Source organism: Hipposideros armiger, unplaced genomic scaffold (genome assembly GCF_001890085.2).
Source record: "Hipposideros armiger isolate ML-2016 unplaced genomic scaffold, ASM189008v1 scaffold_37, whole genome shotgun sequence".
NCBI lineage: Eukaryota > Metazoa > Chordata > Mammalia > Chiroptera > Hipposideridae > Hipposideros > Hipposideros armiger.
In genome coordinates, this window is record NW_017731387.1 from 2,008,216 (window position 1) to 2,034,583 (window position 26,368).

Sequence of the window (26,368 nt, forward strand, 5' to 3'; positions counted from 1 at the left end):
TCCTGGAGAGTGATTACGCCATTATCCACATATCGTTCTCCACAACCTAAAAATCCAAAGTGTGACCCTCGGGTCTCTCTAGATTTTGGAGGCAAAATACCCCTCATTTGAGGGTGCTCCTCTAACCCAGGTACCAGTGGTCCCCAGAAGCTGCTGGTGTGAGTGAGGCACTAAACAGGAGGAGGTTTTGTCACAGGTCCAGGCCGCCATGCAAGAGGCTCTGCCCCTTGGGTCACGTGACCCAGCAGATCCCAGTGCTGCATTGTCAGTGGGAGAAATGGACAATGTTTGGAGCCTTCCCAGGCCCCTGAGGGTGAGTCACAGACCTGCAGACCTGAAGGATTTTGGAGCTTTGGGCCTGCTACTGGGCCTAAGCCTAGACTGAAGACATGACACAGGCCAAGGTTTCATTCTGTTTACTCTCCCAGACTCCAACTGTTACCTCACCATTTCCAGGCAAAAACTTACCCCATGAATGATGTGTGTGGGTGTGTATTTCTGATCGCACTGAATTTCACGGATCAATATGTTTATCATTATGACAGCTCCACATTGTGTTAAATAGAGTATCTGTGTTATATATCTAGATATCAGGATTATAAATACTGCATTTTGTTCTTTTTCAGGATTGCTGTGGCTATTTACACATGAATTTTTGAATGATGTCATCAATTATTTTTTGGTTAAATTAGAGAATTTTTCTTGGGTCATATTCAAAGCATCATGAATTTGGGCGAATTAGCATCTTAATGATGGTAAGTGTTCCAATCCATAAACATTATGGATTACTTTCTGTATTTGCCCTTTACATTTTTCCCAATAATGTTTCAAATTTTCAGGGTACATAGGCTACAAATATTTTGTTGAATTTCTTCCTTGATATTTTCAGTTTCTTTTATAATTATAAAGAATAATGTTCTGGGGGCCGGCCGAGTTGCGCGATAGTTAAGAACTGGCTTGGAACGCCAGAGGGCCCCGGTTCGGATCCCACATATGAGGGCCAGTGACACTGCCCTCTACAGCTAAGATGCTGAACAACAGCTCAACCTGGAGCTGGGCTGCCATGAGTCGCCGGCGATGGCGTAGGCTGCAGCCCCTGTGGCAGTGGGTTGCCATGGGCTACCGCGTGCAGCCAGCAGCCAGCGTGAGCGGCCAGCAGCCGCAGTGAGCGGCTGTCCAGAAGCCGGTGACTGATCTGCCTCGCCCGGGAAGAGCACAATGATGGTGCCAACTTGGGCCAGTGAAGCAACGTCCTCCACTACTAGACTGAAGAAAAAAACGACAGCAATTTGTCTGTTCTCCTTCCCCCAATTCCCCAATAAAAATCTTTAAAAAAAAAAAAAAGAATGATGTTCTGTTTTAAATTTTTTTTCCAAAGTTTGTTCTCAATATAAAGAAAATGCCTTTGTGTATTAGCTCTCGTAGATCTTTCTTGTGGAATCCTTAAAATTTTTCTAAATTACAAATTCATATTTTAGTCTTTCCTTAAAATTTTCATCCTTTTGTTCCCCTTCTCTTTGTGAATTTGATATTACCTGGATTGGATGATGATGATGATTATTATTCAACACTCTTCATTGTTCTCTGGTAACTACTTTTGAAATTTGGTTTATCTGATATTACCGTAACTACTCCACCTTTTTTTGCTTAGTTCATACAAGGGTTACATTTTTCAATGTTTTGCTTTCATCATGTCATGTTTTTACATTTAAATTGCTCTCTTTGGAAACAGCATATAATTGGGTTTTCCTTTTTATCCATTTCTACTTTACCTTATTTATCATTGGCCTATTAAATTTTAATATAATATCAATATTTAATATTGATGGATTTATTTATACCATTTGCCTGTTGCTTCTATGTGTCCCATCTATTCTCTAGAATTCTTTAGGATCCTTACCTGCATTCGTTTACATTAGTGTCATGCTTTTAGCATTTATTTTATACACTTCATTGCTTATTATTCATCTATTTTTTAGTAGTTGAATTAGGGCTCATAATAGACATCTTGGCAATCACATTAGTAGTTGATCATTCATGGAGATTGAGGGCTTTGGTAAAACTCTTTGAACTTTGATGTTTACTAACTGACCTCAATAAAGTAGCTTCCTGACAGTGCCCTTAAATGCAGAGTCACACTTGATAGCTGCTCATGAAGCAACTTCAGCCCCACACAGCACGACGGGAGCACTTGGACTAGGAAACCATTGGGAACAGGTAGCATGGTGCTCCTGCTCAGTGCCATCCTGACCTTGGTGGTGTCCTGGACTCATGCGCAAGGTGAGCTGAAACTATGTGAATTTTCAAGTTCCTTCTTAAATGTAACGCATCTCTTTCATTTGTCTTAATTTTTTGAATGAATCAATTGGTAGAAATATTCTGTGTTCTGAGATAACAATAAAGAACACCTTTATGGAATAATTTTCACTTATTCACTAAGAGACAACAAAACAAAATCAATTGTTTTCTGTCTTCCGAGTTCCACAGAGTGAACATTCAATCTATACTGATTAGGGACTCATGGGACTAGGATCCTGAAAACTTGACAAGAAAATATGTCACCGAAAAGCTTGATTATAACTCCAAAGTGTTTGGGGGGTTCTTATGTAGTACAGGAAAGCTTTAGAGAGGGATGGAATTCTTCATAATCTCACATATGGTGATGATTTTACAGGTTCTTATGTCAAACCTCATCAAAGCATATATTTTACATATATTCTGTTGTTTGAATCATATATTTATAAAGCTCTTAAAGGTCATTAACATCACTATCAATTATTAATATTTAGCACAATTAGCATATGAAACAGACACGTCTTTTAATAAAAAATGGAAAATATTCTTAATTTCCACTGTAACCCCAATACATTTTAACTTATTTTCTGAGATCATGGACAAATGTTGAAAAACTGAAAGTTTTAAAACATCACTTCTATAATTAAATTTACAAATTCTTTGTTATGATTTTCTGTCTGTCATTTTAGTTAATAATCCAGTCCTCTCATTTTCCAGTTATCCCACCTGAACACTGTAATGAGCTTTATGGTGCCCCATTAACTACCAGATATGAGTCGAGTATGCATCACTGTACATTATTCATGTCATTACGTGTTGCATGTGGGGTTTTGGACATTACCTTCACTAACAATAGTAACAGCTCCACAAAGCTTCCGGAGCGTCCCCATGGAAAGCTTCCCAGGCCCTAGTTCCCCATAAGAAAGACTTGTGCATCCGTGGATTTTGAGATCTGCGAGCAGCTCCGGGGACCCATCCTTCATGGACCCGGAGGTACAACCCTACCAGGTGCTTGAAAGGAAGACACTCAGGATATTTGTAGACAGCCCTTGTGAGAGCTTCAGAAGCCCAGGAACTTGAGGGAAGTGGGAAGAACAGTTGCAGTGAGATCTTGTGACGTCATTGTCACACGTGGGATATCATGATATGTGGGAAGGTTTGGAGAAAGGGGATTCAAGAGCCCAGGGGACACAAGTGCATCAGATGAGGAATGTGCTCGAGGGGAACAGTGCTGTAGAGGAAGGACATGAGGCTGTGCTCAGTTAATGCCATTTGCCACGTGGTGAACAAAAATAACATCTGCTCTCTGTATTTTCATGTGCTTGATTATTTTCCTGGAGAGTGATTACGCCATTATCCACATATCCTTTCTCAGAAGAGACATATGATCCTCCACTTATTCCAAATGGTTCCTACACTCCTGAAAATACCATATACAGACTTGAAGATGTAATCACATACCAATGTAAAAGCGGCTTTTACCCTGCAACCCAAGGGACCATGGCAAGATGCACTAAGACAGGCTGGGAGCCCTGTCCAAGATGCAGCTACAAGTCCCTGTCAAATCTTCACCTGCTTCTGAACTCTGAAATTGCTTTATCTGAAACACAAAAAATGGGAACTAAGTCCAAATGTTTACCTATGGAAAGCCATGATTTAGAGGCATTTTATGCTTTTCAAAGTAGTCAATTCTAAGTAGGACAAAAATTATATAATTCTAAGGAATAAACTTTTCATCTTTTGCTATTTAATGTTAAATAGGTACTTGGGTGTATCATTACATATGTCTCTAAATGATATAATTCTATCAGGAATAAGTCATTGGGTAAGAATTATCTAACACCTAGTATGTTAGTTACTTATTTCTGTGTACCAAATTTTCCCTAAAACTTTGATTTGAAGCAATCGACCTCCATCATCTCAGAGTCACCTGGGTCGTGAACTTGGGAGCGGCTTAGCTGCCAAGTCAGAGTCAGGCTCCTGAGTCAGGATGTGGGCCTCGGTGGCCATCACGGAGGGCGGCTTCCAGCACGGCTCACTCCGTGGCTTTCGGCAGGAGCCTCAGTGCTAAGCACACGGGTCTCCATAGGATGCTTGAATGGCAGCCCACTGCCCCAGAGCCAGTGATCTGAGAGACAGCAGGAAGCCTCCACACCACTCGCGACCTGGTCACACACTTCACCTCAGCCATAGCTGGTCTCAGAGAGAGTCACTGATTCCAGCACAGTCAAGCGGAGGGAGTCAGGCTCCCTTTTAGGAGGGAGGGGCGTTGAAGACTCTGGAACTTTCTAAAGCCCTTACATGTCACAAAGTGCCCCTCAATTCAACAGGGGATTTTATTGCTAGGGATGTTTCTTTAGCTCCTTTCAAGAGTTTTATGTCCCAACAATCATATTCCTGTCTTTATCCATCACAGTTCACTGTAAAGGTGGCCCGCACTTAAGCGGGATATTCCATGAATCAAAAATGCAATGACACAATAATAGATCACTGGCCTCATTGTTATATCAGGACCCAACTCCAAATGACTTTTGAAAGTCATTTGTAGAGGTTACTATTATCACCAAGAAACAGACCTCCAGGTGTAGAAAAAACTGAGGAAAAGGATTATTTATTTATTTAGATAATAGTGACATATTACTTTGTACTAGTTTCAGGTGCAAAACGTAATGATTCAGTATTTGTATATATTGGGGAATCATCACAAAACAAGTCTTATTTACATCATCAGAATTTTATAACTTGTGTTGCCCTCCAAATCTTAGTGCAATGAGAGTAATTATGTTAACAAAATATAATTCATCCATGAAGTATTTTGTGTCTCATTTGGTGTTTATTAAGGCAAAACATTATTTACACTGTTTTTTTGTTTATTTTTACCAGTTGAGCCCTGCCATTTTCCAAAAATAAAACATGGACGCCTACATAACACAGAGAGAGATAAACCATACTTCCCAGTAGCCGTAGGAAAGTCGTATTACTATTCCTGTAATGCCAACTTTGTGACTCATTCACAATCATTCTTGGATCACATTACATGCACACGAGAAGGATGGTCCCCAGCAGTACCCTGCCGCAGTACGTACATTTCTTTATAATAGTGCGTGTGTAAATATGTCTAAATGTGGACAGACAAAAGCACACAGCAGAGCACAGGTAAGCCTCATGTGACGCAAATAAGGTCAAGGGCTGAGCTCCATGAGCAAAAGATCAACACAGGTTCTCCTTTTATTCAGAGCTCTTCATTAATATAACATAAGAGATAAAAATAGAGACTTTCTGAGAATACCTATTTCATTATAGACATTTTAATTATGAAAACTACAGATAAATGATATTGAATTTTGATTTTTCTATTTAAGAGTCATCTGGTGCAGCTTAGTTTTTCTTAAGCTGTATGTTATAGTTGGATGTTTTTGTATTCTAATTTAAATATTGTAAAGATAAGTTTTAATTTACTATCTTGAACAAATTTATGAATTTTCTATTTTGTACTTTTTAGGACAGTGTATCTTCAGGTATGTGCTAAATGGATATTCCCCACATTATGAAAGAAATTATTTACAGGGTGAATCTGTAAGAGTTGACTGCCATCCCGGCTACAGCCTCCCCAATCAGCAGACCTCAATGACATGCACGGAGGATGGCTGGTCCCCTCCACCCACATGCATCCGTGTCGGTAAGTAAACTCGTCTGAGATCCCAGGATGTCTGTGATTTTCTAAGACTCGCCCATAATAACTTGCAGAATGTTCATGTCAGCCTCTTGTTCTGCCAGGGCACCTGTTTGGTTTTATTATTTCCAAGTGTGTGTGAGTGGATACACTGAACTCTGGATGCGTGTACTGAAAAATAAATGAGCCTACTGATAGATCTTAGTCTTGGGGTTGGAGATCTCAAGGATTGCTGGCTTTTGTATCATTTTGGAAGGCTAAGTGGGTTACGGGTCAACTTGACCCCTTCAAGGCGTTTCTCTAAACTCCCCTATGGCTGGTTTGGGAGCCTTTCCTCCAGGACCAGTTTATTCAGAATGCTGTGAGTGAGGCCTCTTCCGGTCTCTCCACTAAGGATTGGTGTCTAAAGAGGTGGATCCACTCTGATCAAATCTGAATGTTTCCCAGGGTTGTGTGTGCTCTGGAAATCTTTGAATTTATGTTGTTCCTCCTCTGGCAGTTATCTGCTACCCATTCTCATGGGCTTTTGTCCTGAACGACAGTGTGATATATTCAGCCAAAGAATCTAGTGATTTCTGTGCAGATCTGTTGAGCTCTATGTTTCACTCCATAATGTTCTCCTCAGGTTGTCAAAGTTCAACTTCTAGTGATGTCCACCTCTGTGAGGTCACTGACTTGGGTGTATTTTATTCAGCATGATTGACATACCCTGTTATGAAAGGGTTTTCTCTTCCGGTGTGTAGTCTGGAAACTCGCCCCCAAATAAATGCACGTTGAGGACAGAGCTCACATTTGCCTCTATCTGTCCAGAATTTTCATTAGGCCCTGAGTGTTTCTTCAAGCCTCACTAGGTTATTTTCACGTATTTAGTTCAGTTTCCTCATTGTTTATGGCTGGAACTTTCTGTTTCTCGACTCTTCCTGCCTGGTTTATCCATTTGGGAAATTTCTTTAGTCAACCACCTTTTAACTACATACATTTTCTCTAGTGTTTGTTTCTATTTTAGTTCTGCTCTTATTTTTATTTTTTGAAATTTGATTCTTTCAGCTTTAATGGGGTATAATTGACCAATAGGAATTGTATATGTTTAATGTCTACAGCTTGGTATTTTGATATGTATGTTGTGAAATGGTCACCACGATCAAGCAAATCACCATGCCTATCACCTCACACAGTTAACCTTTTTCTTTCCTTGTCGTGAGAACACATAAGATCTAGCTTCAGAATCTTTAAAGCAAAACTCAGGAAAGCACCCATAGCTGGGAGAGCTCTGGCAAGTGGTGAGTTTCCAAATCCATTAGACACACAGATTTCTAGTAATTTCTTAGAAGGGATTCTGAGTATTTTAAATCTTGCTTTTTTCCACACAATTTCTAATAAAGTATCTTGATTTACTACCTTTGGGAACTCAGCTTATCTTCTCTGACACAAGACCTCGAATGATTAGGTTTTTCCCAGTTTTTACTTACAAATGACTCCTCATTTTTTATATTATGTTGTTTGAGTCCTTGTGAAAATGTTCATTGAATACAAGCTTATCTTTTCCTCATGCTGCCTTCATTTTAGAAACATGTTCAAAGTCAGACCTAGAAATTCCAAATGGATTTGTTTCTGAACCTGAGCCTACATATCCCTTATATAAACAAGTACAATATAAGTGCAAACAAGGATATGTGACAGCAGATGGTGAAACCACCGGGTCGATTACATGTCAGCAACATGGATGGTCCGCTCAGCCCACGTGCATTAGTAAGTCATTCACGATGTTTTGTTTATTATCCTGGTGACCGATCTATAGAAGTTTCCTTGATCTGAATTCTTTGGGGGAGTGGGGAAGTGGGCTGAGGGTGTCCATTTGAGGAGATACAGAATGTTGAGAAAGTATATATATGTTTTGCTTTTTACGGTAATTGCTCGTAGGGTAGAAATTCAGTCCATCTCTCAGTTTAAGCTCTTTCCACTGTACAGCACCCTGTGACTTAGAAGCTATTTAGGAGCCGTTTGTGGCTTCCGGTGTAAACTTAATTATTTTTAGCTGAGACCTTTTGCCTGCTGTCCATGTCTTTAGGTGATCAGACATTTATGTCAGAGTGTTTGTTCCTAGACTCAAAAGTTATGTTTTGCAGAGAAGGTATGGGTTCACAGGGCCTCATGCAGGAATAATGTCACCTGTGTAATTGATATGCTGGAATAATGTCACCCGTGTAATTCATATGTTTGATACTGAAGGCTGGGTGCTCTCTGGAAACTCATTTTCTCCAGAAAACCTACACAGACACCCCGTTAGCGGGACAGAGAAGCGCTTCCAGACAGAGCAGATCGCGCTGTGCTGAGCCAGGTTCCCGTCCCACTCCCCCGAAGTGCATGGGGATTTTCTAAGAGCAGTTTGCTCAGGTCATCGTATTGACCCCAAAGCCATGCTGTAAGATTTTTACTTGCTTTAGGTAGATATATAAATTATCCTTTTTTAGTATTTGCATTTCATTTCTTTCTTTGAAAAATTTTTTGCTTACTAATGGACATTAGCCAAGTTAAAACAGATAAAAAAAGGTCCTCTTATCATACTCATTTTATACTGAATTGTGATCCGTTATCCATTATCAACTCTTATTAGGGAAGAGAAACTATCTCAATTAAAATTTTTTTTCTAGTATAATTTTGCTTTATTTTTTTTTAAAGCTTTATGCTAGCTGGATACAGTAACACTTTAAAAATGTGAAATAATTTAATTAAACCTTTATTAACATCACTCTAGTATAGGGTTAGTGAAAATTTAAACCATTTTTTAGATTTTACTTTTTTATACTAATTATAAGCACAGAACTATCTGTACATTCAATCTTCAAAATTATAATAAGAATACACAGCCATTAGGAAAATATTTGGAAAAGGAAAGTTAGCATGTAAGCTTTCAAAATTCATCTGTTTAAAGTAGAATCTTAAGAACATTTAAAATGTACTCTTATTGATGAAAATTAATCTTTTTGTTTGACTAATCCCCTTTTTGGCATATGTGTTACAACTGCTAATGTGCATGACACACAAAATGCTACTCTTCTTTGTGAAAAAAACGGTGCCAGACACATATAATGGCCTATCTTATTGCTAACATGGGATAAGTACCTCAGTATTATTTAATTGAGAAAAATGTTCTTAAAACAAATATTTTGGTGCTAAGTGTTAAGAAAATAGCTTTACAGAAACACTCTTTTTCATTTTGAGTAACTATGTTAAGACAATGATTTACCACTAATATTCTTACATTATGTTTTATATGATACATAATTTATTAGCACATATTAATTGAACAAGTTTTTTCCTTACTCAATTTGATTGTACATTAAATAATATTAGAAATGAAATCCTCAATTCTATTATGCATTAGAATATTGTGATGTGCCCGCATTTGAGAATGCCAAAGCCACAGGTCACGGCACGTGGTTTAAGGTCAACGACAGGTTGGACTATGTCTGCCATGATGGATATAAAAACAGAAATGGACACACCAGTGGTACCATAGTATGTGGTGACAGTGGTTGGTCTGACACACCCGCATGTCATGGTAAGTACTGATTTCAGGTATTTTTATTTCAGGATTACCAAAATTAACAAAATTTATTTAAGATGTCATTTTTAAAATAAATTTGAATTAATTTCAGTCATTTTTTTTTTTTAGACTTTTTTTTATTGGGGAATTGGGAGGATGGGAACAGCGCTGGGGAATTGGGGAACGGGAACAGACAAGTTGTTGTCGTTTTGTTCTTCAGTCTAGTTGTGGAGAACGTTGCTTCACTGGCCCAAGTTAGCACCATCATTGCGCTCTTCCCGGGCAAGGCAGGTCAGTCACGGCTTTTGGACAACCGCTCACTGCGGCTGCTGGCCGCTCACGCTGGCTCCTGGCTGCTCACGCTGGCTGCTGGCTACACACGGTAGCCCATGGCAACCTACATGCCATCGCCAGCGACTCACGGCAACCCAGCTCCAGTTAGAGCTGTTGTTCAGCATCTTAGCTGTGGAGGGCAGTGTCACTGGCCCTCATATGTGAGATCCGAACCGGGGCCTCTGGCATCCCAAGCCAGTTTAACCATCGTGCCACTCGGCCGGCCCTGTTCAGTCATTTTTAAGCAACCGTGATTAAAATCAAGGTGTCTTCTTCTGATGTAATTAACCTGGGTGAAGATGGTGTTTTGAAGCCCAAAGATAACGCTCTAGTTAACCCACAGCATTACTGTAATGTTTCCTATGGCCCATATACATCATGGATTTATGGGAAAAGTATAATTATTTTTGTTATTCTAAATGCAAGCTTTTGTATTTTGTAAAACTTCACACTCATTACCAAAATGATAGTGTCCTACAACCTCCTCACTGTTCTGCTCCCGAGTTTCTCCTTCACCTCTCCTGCCTTGAGTGTTAATTCCAGCAGAGCCTGAGGAGATGTTTATTTTTGACCTTGACAAGTTTTTTGAACTATTGTGTGCTTATCATTTATGTTTGCCAATCAGCTCTCTGTGTTCCAGGGTTAGAAATAGCACTTCCATCTGTGGAAAACTGAGTGGATGTAGAGTTTTCTGACCCAAGGAAAGAGTATGTGCAAAGCTCTGAAAACAAAACAATATTTGGAAAATATTGGGGTGAGCTGTTTCTACAAGAGGTGGGAGAATTTTAGGTGGAGATTAGGATGGGAGACGGCTGAGGAGATGCAAAGCCGAGGACATTTGGGGATATATTTTTATGGTTGAAATCACAGGTGATGTTACTAAATGTTGAGTGTAAGTCAGAGCAATAATCAAGCAACGCACATGTTTGTTTCCCTGTTGTTTTCATAAGCAATCAAGTGAAGGGAAATGCCGTTTGGTGAGGTGGTGCGGGCAGGTGAAGAGGGCTTTGAGAGGAACATGTCAACTTCTGACTTGGGCACATGGGCGCTGAGCTGCCCACGGATTGTACACCACAGAGGAGGATCTATAGGTGTAGCCAGGAGATAGATACACGTGAGACTCACAGCATGTAAATTCACAGCATGACGTCATGTTGGGAAAGAAAACAGAGCAAAAACGGAAGAGAGAGAACTCAAGACTGAGCCCTAAAGCATTCCAGCAACTAGAGGTCACCCAGAAAAGGAACAGGTGGCGAGCAGAGAGAAAGAGGCGGGAATCAGGAGAGGGAAAAAAGCTGGAATGAGTGTTGTTAGATGTGAAGAGAAGAAATTGATTGAAGGAAAAGGAAGTAGAATAGGTGGATTAATAGTGAGTCGTGTGGCATCAGCTTGGATGGGTTCCAATACCATTCCACAGTTGGCTAAGCGTGTGTCTCAGGGTGACCACCAAGCCGATCTGATGCTTTGTTCACTCTTGCTTATGTGCAAAATGTTTCAATATTTACAGATGTTTTATTATTTCAGAGGAAGTTTTGTCTGTTAGCCTAAATTCTCCATATGAAGTTCTTGCCACAGGGTCTGCCATACAATAAACTCACGGACATTGTAATCTATTATAATTACATTATTATCGTAGTTCCGGTGTGAACACTTCTAATTCAGTTGATCTGTCTTGTTAGAAGACTGTGAAAATGTGGTGGATTTGGCTACATAGAAGCCACAGTTAGTGTAACAGAAGCAGTTTTGGATGGAGTAGTGGAGCAGAACCTACATAGAGCTTGCTAAAGAAAAAGGAATAGTAAGCAACTTAAACAGCACGTAGGCATAACCCTTTCAAGAAGTTGGCTGTGTCAGGGAATAAGTGCTCAGAATATTGCTGGACAAAGCTATACCCTGAAGGGCATACTTTTCTTTTGTTTTGCTTTAAAAAGCTGGGGACATGAGAGCACGCTGAGTGCTAAGGAGGACATAGTAGAGAGGGCCGCAGGCAGAGGCTGACACATGAGGTGGGGGGAGGGAAAGGGAACCAGAGCCCCTGTGGAAGGACCGGCTTTGAGCAGGAGCTGATAGTTTCTGGTATGAGACCAAGTCACCCGAGATTGAGTGTGCCTGGGAGAAGGCAGAGAAGGGACATTCAGTTGACTCAAAAAGGGTTAAAATAAAGACTTCGGACACACACACACACACACACACACACACACACACACATACACACACACAGAGCTTATTATTGAGATGACGCACACATGCTTAGCACTGCTTAGGGCCCAGTTCAATGTGCTTCATTCAGGCTGTCAGCAAACACCTATTAAGGGCTAGAAATAGGCTAATAGAAAATGGTGAAAAATACAAACAGAGTTCTGCCATTGAGAGCTTTCGTTCCAGTATTGGTGGGAAAAAAACAGTGAATTCAGCCAAACACTGAATCAAATGATGAAAATATTTATAATATATTTTCATATTATTGTGTTCAAAGAAACAAAAGAACCCAAGAATTTAGAAAATACGAGGAGACGAAGGCTCTATTTCATGTAGGAAGGCATCTGTGCACAGAAAGGTGGAAAACCATTCAGGATAGAGATTAGGGCCTGTGCAACAGCGAGAGAGCAAAGAACTTGACCTATTTATAAATATTTAAAGACCACAAAGCCTGGGGCCTGGCTTGATAGAGGGAGAGACACGTAAGATGACATTGAAAGTATAGGCAACAGATGGTTCGTAAAGGGTTTGGATTTTATCCCAAATAAAAGGGGGAGATTTTAAGATGATCGTGAATTTCCTCTGGGGTTATAGGTATGAAGCCAGAAGCTTTTACAATTCTGAGGGGCCTGCTTTCAAAAACAACACAAAATCCATAATTCTCGTGGCTTTTCCAATGTCACCAGGCACAGCATGCAAACGTGAGGGCCAGGGAACTGAAATGACACAGCAGTAGATGCCGAGGTGGCCCATGTGGCTTTCTGTTGGAAATGTTATAGGAATTATGACCTTGTGCACACATTGGTAGAAACTCGCCAGCACAGTGCAAGGCTTCCAAGTATGGAATAAACAGAGGACAGCGTGCTTTTCAAACATCTTTCCTCAATCATGTAGGAGAACATTGCACGCTGATTGGCTGAACCTGAGTTCGCTTTCAATGTCCTGGAAGGCCTCTCCTTTGGGGAGAGGGTCCCAAAGGGGGACAGTTGTTCTCATAAACCACTTAAACCAAACAGTGTTTACAGCAAGCATAACTAGATGTACCATCAGATTAAAAAAGCCATGCCAACATGGACAAGTATCAGTGCTAGGATTCAAAATTTTGATTTTTGGAGAGAGAGCAGTATCTCTACTTCAGGGTATGTCCATTCCACACCTCAATCACATTTCTTAAGTCATTGTCTCTATATAAATATAACAGCTGAAATAGCCAACAGGGAAGATTTTTTTTTTTTTGGTTAAGGCAACATTTTTTTACAATATGATGAGATAAAAAATATCAAATGAGCACAAAATATATAAATAAAGTCACACACAACTAAAAAAATTGCATAGGATACTGGAATAGAATTTTAGGAGAGGAATCACAGTGGCTCTAATTCAAGTGTGATCGTCTCAACTAAGCTACAAAGCTCAATATTAAACCAAAAACAAAAGAAAATTTATGGAGTATTTTTGTGTGTCATTACTTTAAAAAATAGTTACCTTACATCTACCTTTTATTGTCTTAATACTTGACTTTTAGATAGTATGAATTTTCTTGGTATAATTCTTATTTTAAAATTCCAGGTGTTAATTTTTCATACTAATGAGCAAGATGGAAGGATTCCAAATAAGAAAAATACATTTTTTTATAATATTTAGCAGTGTCTTAAATTTCACAACTTTTAAAATTTTAAGGGATAATTTTGCACATTTCTAATTTGAATCAGAATAATTAACAATTTACTAACTGCTAATACATATTATACATGTAATAACAGTAGATGGTTGTATATTATAAAAATATTCAGGACACATAGAATATGCTCAGCTATGTGACCTTGAACATGTTTCTTCATCCTGTTTTCAGTTTGATTTATTAATATTAATTGACCTTTAATGTTCCTCTAACTGAAATATATTAAAAATGCCTATCTTTAGAAATGCCTATCTTGTGTGTTCTGGTTTCCCAATTATATTAAACAAAAATACCAATTTTTTATTTAATTATGCAATTTAAAAATTGCAGCATTAGTTTTTGGTTTTTTTGTTTTTGTTTTTTTTTATGTGAGAAAATAGTTTTCTGCCAAGATAATACAAAAAAGACAACGTTAAATTTTGTAAATGTCAGTGATAAAATCAGATCCATTTAAGCCAGTTAATTTCACAGATACATTTTCAGGACACACATTGCTTTTCAATGAGTCCTATATGAATTTCAAGGGTGTCTAAAACCTGGTATGTAGTACTTTTCAAGGGAGAGGATTTATCCAGTGCCTTTATACATATGCAATGCACAGCAACTTATTTTTCCATGACATATAAAATTTAATTTGGCAACGATTCATTATACATTCCCATTAAATTATCTGACCTTTTCTATAGAGAAAGAATGCGAAGTTCCCGATATAGAAAAATACGTAATTGCTGAGCCAAGGAAAGATGCATATAAAGTTGGAGAAGTAATGAAATTCTCCTGCAGAAACAGACTTCAAATTATTGGACCAGATTCGTCTCAATGCTAACACTTTGGGTGGTCCCCTAGTCCTCCAACGTGTAAAGGTAAATATTTATCTGACAGTTGCTGAAACAAGAATTAGAATTGTGGTTCTCACATTGTTTCCTCTCTTAGTTTCCTGTTGGCTTCCAGAGTGTCTATAATCTAGTGCATTACGCCAGAAATATACCTCAGGAGAGGTATATGTGTTGGGTAGTAGAGAACTCTGATTCTCTTACTTAAGAAATTAATCTTCCATTGCTTTTTGAAATCTGTATTGAAAGTATCCATAGATACACATGTTGTGTGTGACAGTGGACGGGCTGCTTTCATCATATCATTTTTGCCTACCATTCCAGCATGAATATTGAACAGTATAATCAGCATGGGTCTCACTGCAGTTTTCACCACATATATCTAAACAATATTTAAGCAACTTATAGTCAATTCAACCACATGACTGGCTTAATCAAAGTTAAAATATGTTTATCAAATGCTTGCCTCAAATGACGGTATTTTTTCAAAAAGTTTTGGTGAAGTGTTTCCATGAAATATGAATATTGCTATAAGTTACACTATTATATTTATTACTTGGTTTCCATGTATTTTTAGAATGTCTAGAGTTTTCAACATGTTTTTTGGACTAACATATAATTCTAGTAAGCCAGCTCAGTACAAGTAACAGAGCTGGAAGACAAAGTTGGGGTAAACACTATCCTTTTTCCTTTGTCTAAGAATGCGCTAAGAAATTAGACAATAAATAATAAATTAGTTAAAGAAATAACCTCTTCATTTTAATAGTTTTTAAGTTGTAAAATGGAAAATGTAACCATCAATGACACGGTCTTTCTACTGCAGAGAATGTAGCACCCTGTGGTCCTCGCCCTGCGCTCCCCAATGGGGAAGCTAAAAGCACACCTAAAGAAGAATATGAACATGGGGACGTGGTGGAGTATGGCTGCAAGCCTAGATTTCTGATGAAAGGTTCTAACAAAGTTCAATGTCTTGATGGAGAATGGACAACCTTGCCGAAGTGTATTGGTAACATATATAAAGATTACCATTTAGACTTAAGTCAACACTGTTTATCGTCACATAAGCACATAAATTAGATGTTAAAGGTTAATGTGCGTTTGTGAAATTTTCACAGAGGAGGACAGTACATGTGGAGATGCACCTGAACTTGATCATGGCTATGTGGTGTCCCCTGCCCCTCCCTATCACCATGGAGATTCAGTAGAGTTCAATTGCAGAGAAGCATTTACAATGATTGGACACGGATCAGTTACGTGTATCAGGGGAATGTGGACCCACCCTCCTCAGTGCATTGGTGAGAATACATTTCTCAAATTGACGTCCAATAGCATTTAATATTTTCATTGTCAAACTCTATGTGCAGCCATATCTTTGTAATTTAGAGATATTTTTTAAATGTGAGGAGATAGTTATAATGAAGCCAAACATTTGCTGTTTATAGTTTACAGAGGAAAAATAGAAACTAACAATAGAATTTTATGAATCTGTCCCAGATATTAACATTGTTTATAAGTATGACGCTAAATTGTACTCATAGATGACACAATTTTCTCCTCTCAAAGTTTATTTCATATCTCCCTCTAGTCTAGCTTTTCACTCTTCTCAAGATGTTTATTTTCTCCTAACAAATAAAGAAGTCCTTTCAGGAACCAATCCATCACAGCACGTGGTGACAACCACCACCAGTCTTCCTCTTGACTACAGGTCTTCCTTCAGTTACTAGCCCTTGGAGAATGTTCGTTTTGTCTCCCGCAACACCCTGGGCCAGTCCTGAAAATAGGACTAGTTCTCAAGTCTCTGGTCTGTTTTGAATGAGTCTCCTTTATTTTATTTTTTAGAGTTTTTATTATAAAATCATTACTATTCATTGGCCAAGTATTTGAATTTTCTTTGTTCTGTTCATCCTCACTTAACTCTGATCATTAACAAATTATTAACAAATATTACCTAGAGCCTCCACTGATATTTTATCAAATTCAACAAGGATTCCCATCTGCACTGAATTTTTGTAATACGGTAGCTGTAACTTCTATGGCCAATGCAACTCATACTGCAGCCAACAAATATTTATTTTAATGGCATTATACTATTATGAGATTATAGGATGATATGCATATAAAATACCTTCTCAAGTATTCTAAGAGTATATGTTCAAAAGAGGTCATGACACTAAACAGCTAATTAATTTCTTGGTCTGTTTTTTGATCATCATGCAAAAGATCTCTTTAAATATTCACATTTTATATGCTACATCTTAGAACATCTTTTCTCATCAACTTACATTAATTTTATTTTAAAAATGTAATTAAACTAGGAAGTTCATATAGTCTCTTTCCACAGATAATTGTTTTTATTTTAACATTTTAAGACTTGGGATTAAAAATAATGCAGAGAAGCTAATGGATCTGGACATTGCACAGATTTCAAATGGAATCCATTTAGTCATGTGGTGACTCTTCACTATGTTAACCGTCCATGAAGTCCAGATCTCATGCTCCTCAGCCCCAAAGTGCGAAAGGCGAGAGTCAGATTGAAGTAGTCATGTGTGGATATGAAACTGAAAGCAAGAAAACAAATAAGCAAAACCTCACAGACAACACTTTAGTGGTTACCAGAGGGGGTGGGAATATTAGGAGAGGCTTAAAGGGGCCACATATGGTGACGAAAGGAGAACTGTCTGGGTGCTGAACACAATGCAATAGATAGCTGAAGTATTACAGAAGTGTACATTTGAAATCTGTATAATTTTACTAACCAATGTCATCTCAATAAATTTAATAATTTTTTTAAAAGATACAATTAATCATTAAATTTTAAAAAATGTCTTTATGATGGATATTTTCTCTGAAATTTCATGACTGGACTATATCCATACATAATAGCCCATCTCATGCAACATGACCAGGGATAGCTTTGTTGGTGGAATTTCTAGGCATGCATTCTAATTCCATTATACTATTGATTTTATAGCTGTTTTTTTGTATTAGTTGGCTTCATTCTTATTATTAGTTTTATCATGGGAATATTTTCAATTTATAGAAACAGATGAACGTAAGAAGTGTAGATTATCCAAGTCAATTGCACAGGAGACAAACCTACCATGTAACATTGACTATAACCATAATATGAACGTAAGTTACACATGTCGAGGAAAATCAGAACACAGACACTCAATCTGCAAAAATGGAAGATGGGATCCCGAAGTAACCTGCGCAGGTGAGCTGTTTATCATGTCTTCAAAATTTATTTCTTCTTTATAAAAAGTGCCTCTTTGTGTCCTAAAATTTTTAACTATTTATTACCACAAATAATTTTCAGGCTGGAATGTAATTCAGAAAACAACCAAAATACTGTTTCTAAATAATAGTTGTGCCATATACATTTGTCAGCTACATAACACATCACTCAGAAATGTGGTGGCTTTAAATGAACATCTGGGCAGTAGACATCCTCTTACTGTTGGAATCCCATTTGCTTCTAATTTCTTTTATTAAAAATGGCCTATTCCTACAGCTCTTATGTGTGTACCTAAGTATGCATGTATGTATGTATCTATCTATCTGTCTCTGTAGGTATCTATCGATGTATGTGTCTATCTAGTCATGCATTTATCTATTTGTTTATCTATATCGACCTTGAAAACTGAGTCACATTGTCACCACCAATTCCAATAGCACGGGGTTCATTCTTCTCCGACTGTACGGCATCTTGACCCACTCACCTCAATATTTTTACCAGTTTCCTCAGACATCAAATATACAGGAAGTAGTTTCATAGAAATACAAAAACAAATCTACTATCTACAGCTCCACTCATCTTTAGATCTTCTTAAAGGCCACAAGTAATATTTACAGACCGTGAAGTACACGAGTTTGTCTACATTTTCTTCTAGAAGCTTTATAGTTTTAGCATTAATATTTAGGTGTATGATCCCTCCTACCTTAATCATTGAGTGTGGTGTAAAAAGGGATTGGTGTCCTTCTTTTGTGTATAAACATCCCATTGTTCCAGTGCTGTGGGTGGGAAAGATTTTCAAATAAGAATCAATAAACCATGGAAGTGATGGTTTGTTTCTGGCCCCTCTATTTGGCCCATTTATCCATTTCTCCTTATCCCTGTCACATCTTCTTGACAATTATAGCTTTATAGTAAGTCTTGAAGTTTGATATATTTCCTCCAATTATGTTCTTCCTATTCAAATTTTTTAAATTATTCTGGTCTTTTCATTAACATAGAAATGTCAGGGAAAGCTTATCAATTTCTATAAAATGTCTGCTTGTGTAATAAAGAAATGGCCTGTGTAATGATATATAAATTAAAAATTGACATCTTAAACACATTGAGTTTTCAATCCATAAACATATCTCTTCAATTATTTATTTATGCTTCTATTTTCCCAGCAATATTTAAAGTGTAGATAATTTACAGTTCTAAAAATTTATATTTTATATTTTTAATATTAATATTAATATGCAATTTTTCATCATTACATTTTCCCAATTTTTCTGCTTGTATAGAGACACCTACTTGATTTTTGTATATTGATTTAATGCTCTAAAACTGAACTATTATGTTATTCATTTTAGGTGTTGTTTTACAGATTTGTTACAACTTTCCTTAAGCAAGTGTATCATTCCAAGTAGAATATTTTATTTCTGCCAGTCCCTTTTTATTTTGATATTTTGTTTGTTTGTTTTATTGCACCAGTGAAGACCTTCAATTAGCCATTGAGAGGAAGTGATGAAAACAAACATCTTTTTCCTGTGCCTGGCCCTGGGAGAGGGTATTCAGTGTCTTACCACAATTATAATGTCATTTTAGGATTTTTATAGATGCCCTTTATCAGATAAAGGAATTTCCATCTCTTTCCACTTAGCTGAGTAAGAAGTTTCATTATCAACTACAGCTGAAGGTTGTTAAATGCTATGGCTGCATTTATGCCTATGATCATATGACTTGCTTAACTCTGCTAATGCAGTGAATTACACATATAATTTTTTGAATGTGGAATAAATCCCATTCCTAGAGTTAACTCTACTTGGTGGTGATATGTTATTCTTTCTTGATTTCCGTGTACTCTATTTTATGATATATTTTTAAGAAGTTTTGCATCTATATTCATGGAGGATATTAGTCTACAGTTACTTTTCCTTTTAATGTCTCTGCCAGGTTTTGTTACCAAGGATATGGTGGCCTCATAAAACCCACTGAGAAGTATACTCTGCCCCACTGTTTTCTGAAAGTACATGTGTAATATCATTACACTTAGTGTTATCGTATTACTTTTCCCTTAAAGGATTGATAAAATTCACCTGTGAAGGCATCTGATATGTAATTTGATTTGCTGTTTATTTGAAAGGTTTTCTTAATGAACAATTCAATTTCTTTAATAGGTGGTGGTCTATTCAATTTTTCTATACTGTCAATGTAAGGAAATTGTATTTCTGAGGAATTATCTCCACTGTACACAATTTATCAATTGGCTGGTGTCCAATTGTTTCAGTCACTTAGTCTTCACTCTCCCTCTTTCTTCTGTAGTATCTTCACTTCTATTATTATTTCATGCTGAGATGGACACTCGTTTCTCTCATGTACCTTGATCATTATTCATAGGATGTTTTTTATTTGTGTGTTTGTTGCTTGGTTTTTTATTTTACGTTTTACTAATATTTTCAAAAAACCCAGTTTAAACACTGTTAATATTCTTCATTTTCTCTCTTTTCCATTTTTTAGTTTTATTAGCATTCACTAAAGATTATTAATTTTCTGTTATTCTTTCCTATTTGTCTTTCTCAATTTTTTCAATTTTATCTCTTCTCTGGACTTACTGTTTCCTTCCTTCTAACTATTTTGATTTTCATTTTACTCTTTTCTCACTTTTTAATGTAGAATATTGAAACATGGGTTTAAACCCATTTACACTTTTAAAATAGAAACCTTATATAAAATTCCATTTTGTTCTTCTAAGTGCTTTAGTTGTGTCTCAAAACATTTCATATTCATTTTATTTTCATATAAGTCTGTGGGAAACATTTTCTACTGTAGCATGTGATTTCTCCTCCGACCTGTCAGTTCTGTAGAAATCTGTTGTTCAATTTCCAAATATTGATTCACTTTTACCAGTTTTATGGTGGAATCATTGCTATATAAAGAATACACATATTCAATGTACACAATTGATGAATATCCTGTTTGCGTAAATTAGTCTTATTGATTTTAATGGAACCCTGTTGTCACAGCACATACTGTGCAAGATTTCAGTATTTGAAATTTATTCATGTTTTTGTTACTGCAAACACATTTTCCATCTTTGTGCTGGTTCCATTTTCATATAAAAGTACAAGTGGACTCTAGTTTTCAGATCCAATTAAAGTGGTTCACATTTTTCTTACAATTTTTCGATGTCTTTTAAAAAATATTTGTCTAGCTTTCTATTAGTGTAAGAAGGCTATCAGGATTAGTAACTAGAATTGTGGATTTGGATATTTATTCCACATTAGGTCTGCTCATCTTTGCTTCATCTATTTGACATATTTTAGATGCATATATTGTTGCTTTGTCCTCATGAATTAATTTTTTTAATTATAAAATAATTCTTTATAACATTTGTAATACTTGTCTTACTTTATAAGACAATGTTGTCTTACTTTAATACAATCAATTTAAAACTGATCATTTCTATGTGATAAAGGAATTCCAAACAAATTTCAATTTCAAAAAGTCCTTAAACCACTCTGCAAATTAAAAGCAAAAATAACATAATTAGAGATCAACATGCCTTATTCGTCCATCTCACAAATCTGGAAAACTTAAAGAGTGCTTTTTCAATATTTTACCAACAAACAGTACTTTAAATAAAATGGCAATGATTGCAGTCCACATTGAAATCTATGAGATACAGCAACAGCTTAGATATTTATAGCTTCAAAACAAGCATTACAAAACAAAGAACAAAATAAAAGCACAATATAAGACATACACCCAAAGAACATAAAAAAGAACATAACATTATAATTTGGTCTTTTAGGATATATGATTACTGACATTTCTGTTTACTGAGCTATTCTTTTAGTGCTATTAACTGATGAGTTTTCATCAAGAAATGTAATTTTAATATTTTTAGAAGTACGAAGATGTCCACCTCCACCTCAGATTCCCAAAACTGAAAAAATGACAACTACAGTGAATTACCAGGATGGAGAAAAAGTATCTATTCTGTGTCAAGAAAGTTCTGTGCTTCAGGGACCAGAAGAAATCGAGTGCAAGGATGGAATATGGCAGTCGGTACCACTCTGTGTTGGTCAGTAGTCGTCATGTGCGTCATGACCTTCTTCCTAAGGAGGGTAAAACTCCCCTGTGCTTTGAGTAAAGGAGCCGATGCAGAGCTGTCTCCATAGCTATTCCACTGCATCCAGCAACGGGAAACTGCAGTTAGGAGCTCCCTGTGTAAACACCAGATACAGATGGCGTCTGTGCGTAGTGTCAGCCCCTGTGAAACGGACAAGAAGGAAGGGCCTTTGGAACAAGCAGACTTTAGGCAGACATACATCCTTGCAACTTCCAATTACTTTTTAGGTTTTACATAACTTCATTTGCTCAAGTTATCCTTATTTCAAAATCCCAAATAGCGTTTGATTTTATTTTTTCATTTGAAACATTTATTTCTGTGCTTGATTCTTTGATCTCTGTTCTTCATATAGAGAAACTTCCATGTTCTCAACCACCTCACATCGAACATGGAACCGTTAATTCATCTATGTCTTCAGAAGGAAGAGAAGAAACATCGGAACCCAACATTTACCGACATGGCACCAAACTGAATTATATTTGTGATGCTGGTTTCAGGATATCTGCAGAAGATGGGATAACATGCCACATGGGAACTTGGACTTCTCCACCTCAGTGTATAGGTAAGGATAGCTGGCAAACTAAAATTCTGTTTTTGGAGCAATTCATTAAAATAATCCATTGCCGTCAAAGTCATGAGACATCATTCTTTAGAGTTCTGAATATATAAAACCTTTTATATTTTTTTTACATAAATTACCTCACAATTTTACATGATCATATCAATTCTATTATTATTAGTTGATTCATTTTGAAATCACTTGTAGTTCTAGTATTTTTTATCCTCAAAAGGGTGTGTAGTGAAATTAAACTTATCTATTCATATAGGTAGAAGCATTCATATTCCCACATATTCATATAGGTAGTGAATGCTTCACCACTAGATTTTTAAAAACATTTCTTATGTTCTTCCAACAGTGTCCCTTCTGATTTCTTACAATGCATGGTACTTTCCTAGAGATAATTAATTCTCATTGTGTTTCCCTTCATTACTCATGACTGGCGACAGCAGCATTGATAGTCCCGTTCATAAATATGTTGATATTTTTAGTCTCAAGTTCTTGGTCAAGTTCCAGCTGGTCGCACAGCACAACAGTGGTTTCAGGAAACATTTGTGCACCTTCTCTGTGATGTGATATTAGCTCCTGTGTGGTCATTTTATTTCACAAAAAGTACCACATAGGACAAGCAGTGTATGAAATTGATTTCAGAGGTAGTGCAATACGCAGTCACTCTTTCTTCTTTTCTTAGGACTTCCTTGTGGAGCACCACCTCCGATTACGAATGGTGGTGTGCCTAACAGGTTAAACAGGCACCAGTATGGAGAAGAAGTGACATACATGTGTTCCAGAGGATTTGAGATTGATGGACCTGCGTCTATAACATGTTTAGGAGAGAGATGGTCCCGTCCACCACAGTGCATAAGTATAGTGTATTTCATTTTATTCTGAGGCTGACAAGTACCTTTATTTCAGAGCACTAATGATACAACTATGAAACTCAGAGGTAATTCTAGAATTTAGAAAGGGCTCTCTGGGAAGCACTGGGTTCTGGAAGAGAATTCATTAACCCAAAATCAGAGAAGTTCAGTGACATGATCCGAGTATTTCCTTGTGACTTCCTGTCGTGTGCACTGTCCACATGCTCTGAGGAACACTCCCAGGTTTCTCATCCCTGATCCTGTATCACTGTGGCCTGTGCTCATCAATCTCATCATTCTTCAGTTTCTTGTTGGTTTCTCAGAAATTTCCGTACAAACATGTAATTTCTAACATATTTGACATAATTGTGGAAACAGATTTGACAGAGCAACCAATAACAATATGTACATAATGTAGGTGGACCGTATGGGCAAGTAAGGATGGGAATGTAAGAAGTTTGGGCTCAAGCGTCACGTGCAGCTGTATCCCTCCAGGCTCTAATGTCACCGCTCCCTTGTCTTACTTCTGATAAATGTAGAATCAGTCGATGTCACTAAGTCAAACCTGCTAACATTTTCATGTTATAAGAAAAATATTGCACCGTATTCAATGGTTTGATATGTGCCTAACTATTATTCTAGACTTGAATTATTGGCCATATTTCTAATGATTTGCTGAACAAATGCATATTGTTTTCTTTCAGAAGCAGAATGTTCTCACCCTCCTAGTTTTGATAACGCCATACTCATGAGTAAGCGGAAGTCGTCATATGAGCCAGGAGCAGAACTGGCTTATAAATGTCCACAATATTTCCAAATGGAAGGATCCAATACTGTGCAGTGTATTAAGGGCAAATGGTTGGGGAAACCAACATGCAGAGGTAAGCAGATGACATTTTAAATTCATTAAAGTGACTGAAGTACTATCATCTGCAATTACCTCTAGATTTATTAAAAAGTGGACGTAAGTTATGTTCTAGGCCAAGTCACAGAAGGTTAATGCCTCCACGAAAGGGGCAGAAGTGGATTCTATGGTTAGCCTGCTTCCTCTCCTTCTCATAGTGAAGTCCCTGGGACGGCAGCAACCGCCTTTTCATGGATATTTTAGAAATGCAAATGCAGGTTCACAGGCGCACTCAGACTAGAGCAAAAGACGCCCCACATGTGCCCTTGAGACCGTTGTAACAATTCCCAGGAGAGTCCACACGCACCTCAGTTTGGAAACCCTCGCAAGAGCCAATCATGACTTCATATCCACCTGAATCTCTGATGAATTACACTTGGCTCATTGTGGTGTCCTTAAGCATCGCCCCCTCCACAAAATCACTGGCATGGTTTATTAATTGTACATTTATGTTTTTCTTATGTTTTCACAACTCTTGTTTGTTGGGTCCATTGACTATACATCATCTCCCTTTAACAATGGTATTCTTCAAAGTGTGTTAAGTCTTGATTTTTCTCTAAGGAAGTGTGTACTTGTATTTATTTTCCTAAGACCTTAAGATTACAATTCATAAACATGATAATTGAAAACCAAATTTTTATATCAAATCTGTTTACTATGATTTTCTTGTGATTATAAATTCATTTTGAATTTACGTAATTTACAATACTTATTTTATTAAACCCAAAGAAAAAATGTCCAGGTCAAAATTCATTTTCATTGACCTTAAAGAAGTTTTTTAAACTTCTAGAGGGGATGGAAGAGGAATTTAAGGTATAGAACACTAAACCTCCCAAAAAACATATTGTTTACCTCCTTTTTTAAATTTTACATGTAAATTTAGAGAATTATACTAATTTTTTGGCAGATTAGCCATTGATTTTAAAGCCCCCCTTAAAATACGTGTATATCCAAATTTGTTTTGTCAATTTGCATTCAAAATGGTCGTTAGAGATACATTCTTTCTTCCTATTCAGATGCTTCCTGTGTGAATCCTCCCACAGTGGAAAATGCTCTGATAGTAAACAGGATGTCTAGGTATCTGCCTGGTGACAGAGTACATTATGAATGCATCAGACCTTTGGCCCTATTGGGTAATAGAGACGTGATCTGTTTAAATGGAACCTGGACAGAACCACCTCAGTGCAAAGGTAAAGCATCTTATTTTTCTTTCCTAATATAGTCTCTAAAATATGTTGATATAAATACATAGTGAAGTAGTTTCTGTGCAGTAATAAATTTTAATGCACATGAAATGATGGTGCTTAAGTCCAATTCTTTCTGTGGACTGAGTAAAACATATGGTATATGGATTTTATGAAAGCTTTGACGTGAGTACAATAGAATAGTTGGAATCATGGAACATTCGCATCTGAAGCATTGAGACACTCAGTCTTTCCTGGGCAATAAATATATTAAAGACACCTTGAGTCCATTTGACAGACCTCTGGAATTCCACTGTGAGACCTGGACTGGGCAGCTGGGGAAGGATCATAGAGCGNCTATCTATGATAAATGACATTACAAATGTTTGATTATGGCAGTTATCACACATTAAACATAGTTCCTCATTTTAACATCATTACTTGTGTGAAATGATTTAAATGTACATGATGGATTTTCAATAAGTTGGTTTGAAAAAGGTTTTTGAGAATGAATTTCTGGACAAATGTGGAGAATTCTGTCTGAAAGTCTGAAAATTTGTAGAAAATGTTTGTTATTCTACTTAATGTTCTTTGTTCATTTTTTTTTGCCTTTAGATGCATGTGTAATATCAGAAGAAATTATGGGAAAACATAATATACAGCTTAGATGGACTAACGGGAAAAAAATTTATTCTAGAACAGATGTTATTGAATTTATTTGTAAAGCTGGGTACCATAAACAGTCACCACGTTCTGCATTTCTAGTATTCTGTTGGGAGGGGAAAGTGGACTATCCCACTTGTGTGAGAAGATATAGAATAGAATGAAGTCATGAAATTACAATATGCACACTCATTTAAAATTTTTGTTAGTATTCCAATTCTTCTCATTATTTTTCAAGCATTAAAAATATAATTCTTTTATTCATAAATCAATCAGAATTTGTGTTAA

General features: G+C 37.0%; 1 protein-coding gene across 7 annotated transcripts in view; it reads left to right on the forward strand.

The window, feature by feature from the left end:
- CFH (complement factor H) overlaps window positions 1-26,368 on the forward strand; it is a 100,619-nt gene that overhangs the window by 59,375 nt on the left and 14,876 nt on the right. For 2 of the 7 annotated variants that reach the window (XM_019638014.1, XM_019638019.1), the window contains exons 18-20: window positions 23,161-23,334; window positions 24,034-24,210; window positions 25,250-25,423. The exons of 2 other annotated variants lie outside the window; for them this stretch is intronic. In XM_019638014.1, the coding sequence (XP_019493559.1) occupies window positions 23,161-23,334; window positions 24,034-24,210; window positions 25,250-25,423 (525 nt within the window). Of the gene's footprint in view, window positions 1-15,676; window positions 15,857-17,601; window positions 17,779-21,685; window positions 21,863-22,262; window positions 22,473-23,160; window positions 23,335-24,033; window positions 24,211-25,249; window positions 25,424-26,032; window positions 26,313-26,368 lie in introns of those variants that run through there. 3 more of the 7 variants (XM_019638015.1, XM_019638013.1, XM_019638016.1) reach the window with 3 other exon arrangements.